This window comes from Diachasma alloeum, unplaced genomic scaffold, assembly GCF_001412515.2.
Source record: "Diachasma alloeum isolate Michigan unplaced genomic scaffold, Dall2.0 Dall_scaffold_00395, whole genome shotgun sequence".
Classification (NCBI taxonomy): domain Eukaryota; kingdom Metazoa; phylum Arthropoda; class Insecta; order Hymenoptera; family Braconidae; genus Diachasma; species Diachasma alloeum.
In genome coordinates, this window is record NW_021680534.1 from 100809 (window position 1) to 112778 (window position 11970).

Below are 11970 nucleotides of genomic sequence, written 5' to 3' on the forward strand. Positions count from 1 at the left end.
GATCCCAAAGGATGTTTCATTAAAAAGATTTATCAGTTTTAAGAGACGGATGAATTTGATTTGAATTGAAGTATCGGTGTCTATATAACTCTTTTCAATCTTTCCTGGCAGCAGAATCATCACCTGTTAGAGCGTTGTCGGGTAGACTAATTGCACCGGCAATAGCCACTTCTCGTCTGGACATCATTGTGGCCGCTGTGCAAATGTTTGTTGTCTAAATTTGTAAAATAATTTCCGAGAGTCGATAGTTTGTGGGACCCGAGGGTCATCCGAGGACTTCTTTGCCGTTTGTGGAGCTTTCGGGGTTACTGATCGACGTGTATTCTTCTTTTTATCGGTGAGCGGTGGTTCCCTAAAAAGAACTTTGTAAATTTGCGTGTCTCACGAGGTGTGGAACCAGCCTTTTGTTTCTCGGACGCTTGGTCCGTAGCGTTGACGCCATTAGAGTTTTCCACGATTTTGGACCGGTTCTCACTCCTCGTTCGACAGAGGAATATATTTTTCGGGTCCATTCGAATCTTTGCTCTTTGATATCGCTAATTTGTCGGCAATTTGGTTTGTTAAAATTCTCTCGAGTTCAGTGATCTTAACGGAATTTTTGTGTCATTTATTAGACTCTCGTTTCGCCATCGCCGTGTAATATTATCGATTTTTCGGCGGTTTGGAATCTCGAGGTCAGTCGTGTTATTTCCTCGGGATTATTACCTTTGCCTCTCAGTTAACGTTTGGCCGATTCAACATCGCTTTTACTTTCGGCTTAAATAATATTTCGTTTGGGAATTTATCGTGTTTTTAAAAGTGGGATTGTAGCGCATTTTCGGCGCTCGATTTTTATTTCGTCGCCGGTTGATATTCTATCAGTTGCCGGCTCTGTTGTTTACATTCTCTCGAGGCAATCCCCCTCTCAAACTCACGTGGAGTTGCCTCTCCCTATCGCCACTCTGCTGGACGCGCTTAGCGCTCGGGGTAATAGTACCTCCCTTCTCTGCGATTATCTGACTTCGAGTAAATTGACTAGTTTTATCATCTTCTGACTATCTTTTCACTTTCTTTGACTTTAACTTACAATTTCGACTAGTATTTTATTCTCTGACATATCGCAGAGGTAGAGGTTGTGTTGTGTCGAGTTATTTGTCTTTATTTTACTTATTTGTTAATTTTTCCCCGAGTTCGGAGGGAGAGATTGAGAGATCAAGATGGGGTTTTATTGTTGCATTTATAATCTAACTTCTAGCTATTTTGAATTGAATTATCATTTTTCTCCGTACAATAATTCGTTATTATTTTGCAAACCCAGTCATTTCAGGATTTCAATTGGAGCAGCATCTTGGACCCAGCCGTCTCCGCGGATGATATACTGAGCTGTCGGCTGCTGTTCTGTCATTTGTGATTCATTCGGAATTTGATTTTGATTTTTGTTCGTTTTCGGAAAAACGATCTGGCGCCCAATTATTGGTTTTGAATTTGGACGTCAAGGGCTGCGTATTTTCGTTCCATTTCCGCAGAGGAGCGAAATACGTCACAGCTTTTTTGGCACCCAACGTGGGGCACGTGATTTAATTGCGGAAAAATTATTTTATTGATTTTCGTCGCGATTCTTGAGGATTTCTCGGATTCGGTAAATTTGAATTGTCAATTTTGTTTCGGAACTGTTTTTTTTTATTGGCGTTTCCGACCCTTGACATCGAGTCACGCGTCGGAGACGCTCGAGTTTTATTTACGGTGGGGATAATCTGCCATCGCGGAGATTTAGTTTTATTTTATTTTGATGCGATCGATTTCATTCCGTCTTTTGTTTCGGGATTTATTTTTCGACACTTTTCGGGTATTGCGATCAGTTTCGTGAGTTATCTCGGATTTTGATGATCTACTCTTTTGATTTTTGGTCCTGAATCTGAAATAACAGGTTTTTCGTTTATTTTGGCAAATGAGAGTCAGTGCATATTTCATTATGCACTGACTCTCGCTGATTATTGCGCAGAGTGTGTCTTGTGGATATCTTTTGTGATTTGTTTGTCTTTTTTTTTTGTGAATTTGTTTATTTGTAAATTAGATTCGCCATTGATTTCGTGATTTGGTGGCGACATTTAAATATTTTTGAGGCGACTTTAAAGCGATATTATTTTATTTAAATTCGATTTAAGTTGGAATTGATCTGATTTTTTTTTGTAATTTCCCTTTTTCAGCGGGTTGGCCATGCCGGAGCCAACCATGTTTAACAATACGACAATGAATGGTGAAGGGTCGCCCACAGATGATGCTAATCAAGGGGGGTTTTCTATTGATCAATGGATTGAATCGTTGTCTATCGTCCAAGTAAGGGAAATTTTACGTTCGTATCGCGCTAGCGAGGTTGGGGATATTGAGATCTTACGCGATCGTTTAACTCGTGCTACTAGGAGGGCTCAGTTCCCAAACATGACGTGGGCTGAGGCCGATGAATTTTATGCTTTGCCGATGATTGCGTTATTCTCGGGTATGGGGGGTTCGTCTGCCCCAGTTTTCACCATGACTGGATCCGGTTCTTCTTGTCCTTCTGTTTCTGTCGCTACAGCCGGAATTAACGGGCAGAATACTCATGTGTCGTTTAGTATGTCTACGTACCCTATGTCGCCAGTTGACCCTGGAGCTACTAGTTCTTCACATTGTAATGTACCGGTTTCTAGCTCAGATTTGCGATTTGGTCTCGGATCGGGACATACCAATTTGGGGAGTGGTTGTGATCAACAATGAGGAACAGAGTTTCATGGATCTCGACGTGAGTTGGAGTCAGGAGATCCTGTTTCTTATCGTAGAGTTCGTATTGATGGGGTGTACACATAAGTCGTCTTGCACATAAGTCCACAGACTTATGTCTGTGGACTTATGTGCAAGTTGCACCCGGGGTTCAGGGTTCTTCCTAGGATTTTGTATCTCGAGGTTCATCTGGGACCTCACGTTCGAACTTTAGCGCTTTCGATCGCGTTCACTCGTGGAAGCTTAGTTTTTCCAGGTACAAGGGGGAAAACATTGAAGATTTCATGAGAAGGGTTACCATTTGTAAAGAGGCTTGCAACATGAGTGACGAGGATTTGTTTCGCGTGATGCCAGTATTGTTGAGGGACATTGCTTTTAATTGGTGGGAAGAAAGTAATCGTTTTTCCAATTATCAAGAGTTCCATTGGGCGTTCTTGCGTCGTTTCTCTAATACCGAATTTAAGAAGTGCGCAGTGCATGATATCGTGGTAAGAACTCAGGGTGCATTGGAGAGTGGATCGGATTATATCGATAATATAAGGTTGATGATGTGAACTCATTCTCAGGACACTCATTTCTCGATCGAGGCTAGGTTGGATATCGCTTTCGGGAATTTGAGGAGGGAATATCATCACATGATTTCTCGTCGTCAATTTTCTACTTTTGATGAGCTGGAGGAACTTCTTCAAGATCTCGATGAACGCCGAGATTTGCTGAGGCTTGTCGCGCCGCCTGCTGTTGGGGATACTATCTATCCAGCTTGTACTTATGCTTCTGAGAAGTACAAGAGAAACGAAAAGAAGGCAGGTGGGGTCCCGGTTTGTGCTGTTGACCTCTCGGTCAGGGGGAGTTTCGAATCATCGAAGAAGGGGGTTCGACCTAAAAAGAGCGGGGGAGGGAAAAAAAAATTTCGAAACCTACTGCTGCTGGTGGACCTTTACAGTCGTCTTTTCCTGTGATTCCTGTTAATGTCGTGTCATCAGGGAATGCAGCAGCTTCCGCTGGTCGGCCAAATTTGTGTTGTAACTGTGGCGGAAGGACATTATCGTGCGGGTTGTTCGAAGCCATCTGTCGGAATCTTTTGTTTTGGTTGTGGCAAGTTGGAGTGAAGACTCCCCAATGTAGTAGTTGTCGTACCAAGGCATCGAATTTGGGAAACCCCAGCGGGAAACAGTAGTTGATTCCGCTCTGTCTCCTGTTGAAAAAGGGATCAGTCGTGTTGAATTTGTTGACGATTTGGCTTCACGTAATGTTCAGTTGCCAGGGGTCACAGATAGGAGTATTGTTGGATTTTCGGTTCGAGATTTTGGCGTTGCAGATGCGGCACCGGTTTTAGAGGCTGGGGAAGGGCAAAACAGTTTTTCGGTGCTTGGCCAGCCGAGGATTACTCAAGACAATTGCTTATTCGGTATCCCGGTTCATTCACGTATTTTTCTTCCTATCGGGTCGGTAAGTTTGAACATGTTGTTAGATCCGGGTGCTTCAAGATCTTGTATTCGTCACGTTCCGAATGATTGGATTGAAAATTTGGGTTTAGAAGTTTCACGTTCGTCTTGTTCAAAGGTTGTATGTGCGAACGGGGTGACGGAAACTGTCTACGGGACTGTTGTTATTTCAGTCAACCTGAAAGGAGTGAAACATGACGTCGAGTTTCTGATCACATCTGGGTTGAAGGATCCACTGATTTTAGGTGTCGAGGCATTGCGGATCTTTGGAATAGTGATAGATGGTGGTACCTCGGAGTGGTGGTTATCCGGTGGGAATGAACGCTACTCTTTTGGATGTAAGGATCAAGATTCGCCTTTGGAAATTGCAAGGCTACAGGAAACTTCCGGTGAAGAGCGCACGCGCATTCAGGCTCTTGTCGAGAAATATCGATATCGACGGGGGAAATCAGGGTTTACTTCTTTGATTACTGATGAAATTGTAGGTCCCAGCGATCACCCGCCAATTACGCAGCGGGTTTACTTAGTATCTCCGCCTATCTCGTATGAGATGCAACCACAGGCTAAAGAATTATTAGAGGCGGGGGTAATTGAAGAATCATCTAGTCCCTGGACAAATCCGGTGGTGATGGTTAAACAAAAGGACAAGTATAGGATGTGTATCGATTACAGGAAATTTAACAAAATCACAAAGGATTGTTACATGATTCCTAAATTAACTTGTAATCTAGATAAACTGCGGTCTGCAAAGTTCATTACGATGCTTGATCTTAAGAATACATACCACCAGGTATCGGTGGCTAAGAACTCGCGCGAGTTTACCGCTTTTGTCGTTCCGGGGCTCGGGTTTTATCAATAAGTGGGCATGTCATTTGGCTTGACGAATGCCCCGGCTACGTTCCAGCGTTTAGTCGACAAGATTGTTACGCCGGATATGTAGCCGCATTGTTTCGCGTACCTCGATGATATCATTATAACTACCGAGTTTTTCGAGAAACATGTGGAAGTATTGAAGGAAGTTTTGATTAAATTATAGGATGCAAAACTGTAAGTTAATCCTGAAAAGTATGTTTTTTGTTGTTCACGAGTCCAGTACCTCGGTTTTGTCGTTGACGAGGATAGTTTACATATCGATCCCGAAAAAGATGCTCTGGTACCGGATTTTCCGATTCCGAAGAATTTACGTCAGTTACGGCGTTTTCTGGAAATGTCTTCGCGGTATCACAGATTTATTAAGAATTATTCGATGATGGCAGAACCCCTTACGTGATTACTTCGAAAGTCGGTCAAGTGGGAGTGGGAAAATGATCAACAGCGAGCTTTTGCTGAATTGAAAGTTGCGCTCTCTGTTGCTCCTTTTTGACGTATCCGGATTTTGACGCTCCTTTCGAATTGCATACCGATGCTAGCGCATATGGTCTGGATGCTGTTTTAGTTCAGAGAATTGAAGAAATTGACTATGTTATTGGTTTTGCGAAGCCGACGTTAAATTCTACCGAGCGTAACTATTCAGTTACTGAGAAAGAATGTTTAGGAGTTCTCTGGGGTATCGAACGTTTTCGTCGATATATCGAGGGATTCCATTTTACGGTTGTCACTGATGATAGTGGTTTGCGGTGGTTGAGTAATCTTAAAGATCCTAAAGGTCGTTTGAATCGTTGGGCTTTAATCTTCAAGGCTACGATTTTGATATAGTTCATCGTAAAGGGGCTGTGCAGTACGTTCCTGACGCACTTTCTCGTATATTCGAGAATGATTTCGTTGATCATGAGTTGCCTGCAATTGATGCTCTGGATGGGAATTTCGACAGCTTTTGCCCTATCGCGTGTATACGAGGATGATCTCGCCAATTGTGATTTGACGGAGATTGATGCTATAGAGGCCAATACGAACGTACAAGGAAAGCGTTTGTCACCAGCGGAAATTAGCAACGACTGGTATATTCGTCGTAAGGCGGAGGTAGAGAAGTTTCCGAAGAAATAGTTAGGTTGACGTGTTGAAGATGCTCAGCTTTACCGTTTCAAGCCGAATCCATTAGTATCGATTGTTGCTGAGGATCTAGAGGCATGGAAGCTTATTCCGCCGCGCGGCTATCACCGTGGGATTATCGCAGAAAATCATGAGCCTCCGTCCGCAGGGCATTTGGGTATTGAGAAGACACCTGTCCATCAAGTGGCGCCTCAGGTGTCGGAGGTGAGAGGCCACTGGTCAGTTCAATCGGTTGCGCAGATCAGTGAGATAAGCCATGCAACCATGCGAGAGGAGCGAGTGTGCGTGAGTGTGTGTGTGCGGAAAAGAATTCAGTGGAAAACCGAACACACACGCTTGTGTTGCGTTATCTTCTCATTGGCCCGGAATGTGTGAGGACATCGAAAATTTTGTGTGTGGTTGCGATGTTTGTCAAAATTCGAACGTCTCCCAACAGAAACCTGCGGGGTTAATGGGCCAGCGTTGCGTGCAGGAGCCTTGGGTTTTTCTTGCAATGGATATTATGGGTCCGTTTCCTCCATCTAAGGGTGGTTTTAGATACTTATGGGTCTGTCAAGACGTCTTTACTAAAATGATCGAAGTACAAGCGATAAGAAAAGCTGATGGTCCATCGATACTGAAGGTTTGTGAGGATCTGGTCGTCCATCATTATGGGACTCCAGAAATTTTGTTAACGGACAACGGTACTGAATTTGACAATAAGCGAATGCAGGAACTTCCCGAGGCCTTGCACATTTAGCACATGTTGGCACCACCGTACCATGCTCAGGCGAACTCAGTGGAAAGGGTTAACCGCGTGTTTAAGAGATTGTTGACAACAAGCTAAATATTATAATACGCATCACCGTGGTGTTCGTTTTGATGACTGTGATAGAGTTAGGTGTAAAACTCGTCAGTTATCAAATGCGGCGAAAGGCCAGGCAGCGAAGCTGATCAGGAAGTATTCTACTGAAGTCTTTCGTATATGGCGTGTCGGATTGCCACTTGTTTACCAAGTTTCAAATGATCTAGGTATAGTCGTGGGACGTCATCATGTTAAAGATCTTTTGGAAGCGCGCGATGATGCTGACGTTGTTGTTCATTTGTCGGATGATGACGAGTAATTTCGGATATTATTCGTTGTTGGGTCCCCGAATAGGATGCGAGGACGCTGAGTCCGGATAGAAGGTTAAATAAATAGACACCAACACTGCCGAATTATCATAGTCACAGACATTTAATCACTACAATAAGTTAACTAATAGAAAAGAGTATTCCCGTCGAGACTCGATATAAATTTAAATGCTGATAATGAACCAGGCTTGTTAATAGCTTGAGCGGATTGTACGCATTCGATGCGAGTCTAATGAATACTGAAAAAATCCCGACAAATCGACACTGATCGCGCCGATAACAAATATGCAATTTAGGGCGGACCGCGACAGGTGTCGCAAAAACCCCGCAAGTCAGTCAAAAGTGATAGATCCAGTCCGCAACATTCTCTCCCATTTGGCAATGACTATTGGCAAAATCCTGCCTGTAACATAAACTCAGACATAAACATCAATATGCAAAAACATTCAAGAAATAAAATAAAAGTGAAAACACAAAAATCAATTAACAGAACCCTAGTGTCCGGCAGTCGGGTGGAGCGACCTCGACAGGTAGAGGACAGATCTTGACGATCGGCCTCGGGCAACTCAATGACTGTATCTTGATCGTAACAACTCTGCATAGCCCATCTTTACCAGGATGCAATTCAGTCAGCGGGAATCAGTCATCCACCAGAAGCACCAACGACCCCAGTTGAACGTTTGGAGTGGCCCTGTGCCACTTGTTGATCTCCTGTAGCTTCTGGATGTACTCCATCGATCACTGTTCCCAGAATTTCTCCACCATTCGTCGAACCAGTTGATATCTCGAAAGCTTCGCCATCGATAAATGAGCCAAAGAAGGCTCCGGCATAATAGAGATAGCAGACCCAATAATAAAATGACCAGGAGTCAACACTGCGAACTCATCAGGCTCATCAGGCAGCCCCCACAGCGGCCGAGAATTCAATATAACCTCAATCTGCGTCAGCAGCGTCGTAAACTTCTCGTAGGTCAGCTTAGCCTCCCCGATGACGCGCTTCAGATGAAACTTGGCTGACTTTACAGCCGCCTCCCACTTACCACCATGGTAAGGAGCACCAGGTGGATTGAAGATCCAATTGGTCCCATCCTTCGCTACACTGAGCGATGCTCTGACCCTCCTTACGAGTGTCGCTGAAAAGATCCCTGAGCTCTCTATCAGCTCCCACCAGGTTCGTCCCTTGGTCACCGGTGATCGTCTCCAGTTTCCACGCCTGGCCGTGAACCTCTTGTAGCACGCCCGGAAGCCCTCAGTGCTGTATTCTGTAGCCAGCTCCAGATGTACTGCAGAAGTGGTAAAACAGACGAACACCACCATAAATCCTTTGTAGGTCTTTGCTCCATGACCTCTCCAGGTCAGCAACGTCACAGGCCCTGCAGAATCAACACCACAGTGGAGAAAAGATCTAGCTGGAGTGATCCTTCTCAGCGGCAACTGTCCCATCAGCTGCTTAGCCACAGCTCCACGAAACCTAGCACAAGTCACACATCGTAAAATGAAACCCTTCACCGGCCTCCTGCCTCCGATGATCCAGTACTTCCTCCACAGAGTAGCTTGCATAAGCTGGACCCCGCCATGAAAGATATCCTGATGAACCTGAAACAGCATTAGCTCCATAAACCTTGAACTCGCTGGGAGCACCACTGGATGCTTGAAGTCCTCGTTCACGGCGGATTTATGCAGCCTCCCAGTGAGACGAATCAACCCTTCTCCGTCGAGAAATGGTACTAGGCGTAATAAAGGACTCCTCCGACCCACTTCCTTCGAGTCACTCAGCCCTTTTAGATCCTCAGCAAAAGACACCATCTGAATCTCGTTGATTCACAACTTTCGGGCCTGCTCGATCTCACCGGGCTCCAACACGAGATCACTGAACCTCCCAGCCTGCTTGTTCTGCTTCACGAGAAACACGCGACGACACCAAGCAGTCACGACAAGCAGCTTCCTCAAGGACTCGTACCGATGAATGACATCCCAGGACCGATACTTTTGGTCCACTACAGCAGCATGAACAGCTACTCCCCGTAGTTCAAGACCCTTAACCTCATTCACTGCAAACCTCTGCTCAGGGTTTGAGCCAACAAACCCTGAGCTCCAGTTGCCGCTGAGAAGAATCAGCCTCTGCTCAGGCCAAGAAAATTCCCCTCCCATCAACCAGCTGGAACCAGTCCACCACAATCGACTCTCAGCCAATTTTTTGCTGGATACTCCACTCGAAACCAGATCCGCAGGATTCTCCTCCCCCGGAATATGTCTCCAGCATGCTTGAGGCATCAATCTCTGGATCTCCTCCACTCTGTTCTTCACGAACTGCTTGTACTTCGCACCATGATTTGATCCACGTGAGAGCCACAGAGCGCCTTAACCACCGTCACCACATGTGACAATAAAGACGCTGCCATTAGCTCGAGCCTCGATATAGTAACCTTGACTGCACTCTTCTACCCCTCGATCGGAGCCCTTCGACTTTGAAGACATCAAGGTGACACTAACGTCGCCATCTAGATTCACAGTTCTCAGGTACACCGCCGCGCCATATGCAACTCCTGAGGCATCAGCAAACCCATGCAACTCGAGCTGGACAGCCTCACCATCACTCTTGAAGTGCCTCGGCACTTGAACCTCCTTCAAACCCTGGATATCTTGAGCGAACAGCCTCCAGCGACTCATCAACTCCTCCGCCAGCTGCTCTTTCCGACCGAGCTGTGGAGATCTACGATCTCCACAGCTCCTACACCAGAAGCTTGCCCCTTACGACGAACGGCGATATCTACCTGGGACAAAACAATTCGCTTGGTTAGTAAGTCACTTTCTAGCTGCTCCTTAGGAGAAAAGAAGAACACATCTCGAGCGGAATCCCAATTAAGACCGAGAGTTCGATGAATGTCCTGGTTATCAATCAGCAGAACTGACGAATCAGTGCAACAGCAATGCTTTGAAGAAGATCAGGTTTGTTGGACAACCGTCCACTTCTGCAAAATCATTCCCCCTAATGCAAAAACACTGTTGACCTCAGCAATCTGCTTCCTGCATTCCTCCTCCGTAGAAGCCCCCCCCCCCGTACACGTCGTCCATGTAAGTTGTCTTCAAAATAACCTCTTTGGCCTCAGGATGCGCGACAACCTCATCCTCAGCCAAGCGCCTCAATGTCCAGATCGCGAGGTAAGGAGCAGAACGCATACCATACGTCACCGTGTTCAGACGATACTCGATAATTTCCCCTGAGTCATCGTTCCACAGGATTCTCTGAAAATCTTAATCCTCTGAATCAAAATCTGTCTGAACACCTTGGCCACGCCCCCTAAATACATGAATTTGTGCTTTCTGTACCGAGTAATAACCTCTTTCTGAAGATCTTTTTATTATCTGAAACATAATGCCCTCCCTTACACAACGAGCATTGTTTACCAGACTTCTGCACATCCACCTGATGAACTTTGACTCCACCGGTACTGCTTCTCCCCTTGGAAAAGCTTTGAGAAGTCCTGACCCTGGCACTCGAGAAAAACCCACCAGCAGCATCTGCTTTGCAGGACTGGAACATCCGGATTGTGGACAGCAAAAACTTCCTGAGCTCCTTCCACGACGGAGGCTCCGATGAGGGCCCAAGATGTTTCTCCCATTCCAGAAGAGTTTCCCGATCCAGTTTCCTCTGGATCAAATTCACTAGTAAGTCATCTCATGACATCATAGGCCTCTTCAATGCCTCCAGCATCGTGAGCGCCTGGGTTACTTCCGAATACAACTCGTCCAATGCCATTGCAGAACCTTGAGTCACCGCTTTAGCGTCTATTAACATGCCTACAGCTACGTTCACTAGGGACCTTGTGTTATCATAGAACTCCATTAGCCTGTCCCAGACAAGCTGAAAATTATACTCAGAGGGCGCGACGTTCCTCACTCTCTTCTCCGCAGCACCGGTAAGATGCGCCTTAACGATGTACAACCGTTGAACAGACGTCAGGCTTGGATTTATGACGATTAAATTCAGGACCACATCCCGGAAGTTCACCCACTTGGCCGGGTCACCATCGAAGTCCGGAATCTCCCACTTCAGCAACTTCCATCCTGCTCCGCTACAACTGCTGTGTTCAGCTTATCCTTCTCCGCCTGCATCTTCTCCAGCGCCGCCAGGTAAACCTCCTCGCATGCTCTGTGATGCTTTTCCTTGAAGTAAACGTGCTCGTCCAGTATCTTCCGGACATCAGGCTTGGCACTGTACTTGTACCTCCACAGAGTCCCGTGGTTGTCCTCGTACTTATTCCACTTGACATCCAGGTTCCTCATCCGCGTCTCTATCCTGGCAATTGTGGCATCAGCTTGCATCAGAGTGCCGTAAGGTTCACCAATAGCTTCAGCCAACTCTGCTTGCGCGTCAAGCAGTGCCGAATAGATAGTCGACATGATCGATAAAAAAGAAAAACAACTAAAAAGGTAATTAACACAATCGCCAATGGTAAAACAGCCCCACTGACCGACGCAGGATAATGATTACCCATGTCGGCAATACTGCCTCCTTATTTATCGACCGCCAGATCACTCGCGCGGCCCTTACCAATACCAAGATGGCTGACTGCGTCCCGCCAAAACTGTTGCTCCTCGAGTCAAGCGAAGCATCTACGATAACGCTCCTAGCCCACTGCCGAGAAACGCCACGACGCCTCTCTGCTTAGCAAAGCCACAAAAT

General features: G+C 45.9%; 1 protein-coding gene across 1 annotated transcript; it reads right to left on the reverse strand.

The window, feature by feature from the left end:
- Window positions 1-8021: 8021 nt before the first annotated feature.
- On the reverse strand, window positions 8022-9089 carry LOC107041956. Its single transcript, XM_015262792.1, has one exon. It carries the CDS (start codon window positions 9087-9089, stop codon window positions 8022-8024), a length of 1068 nt encoding a protein of 355 aa, XP_015118278.1.
- Between the last annotated feature and the right edge of the window lie 2881 nt (window positions 9090-11970).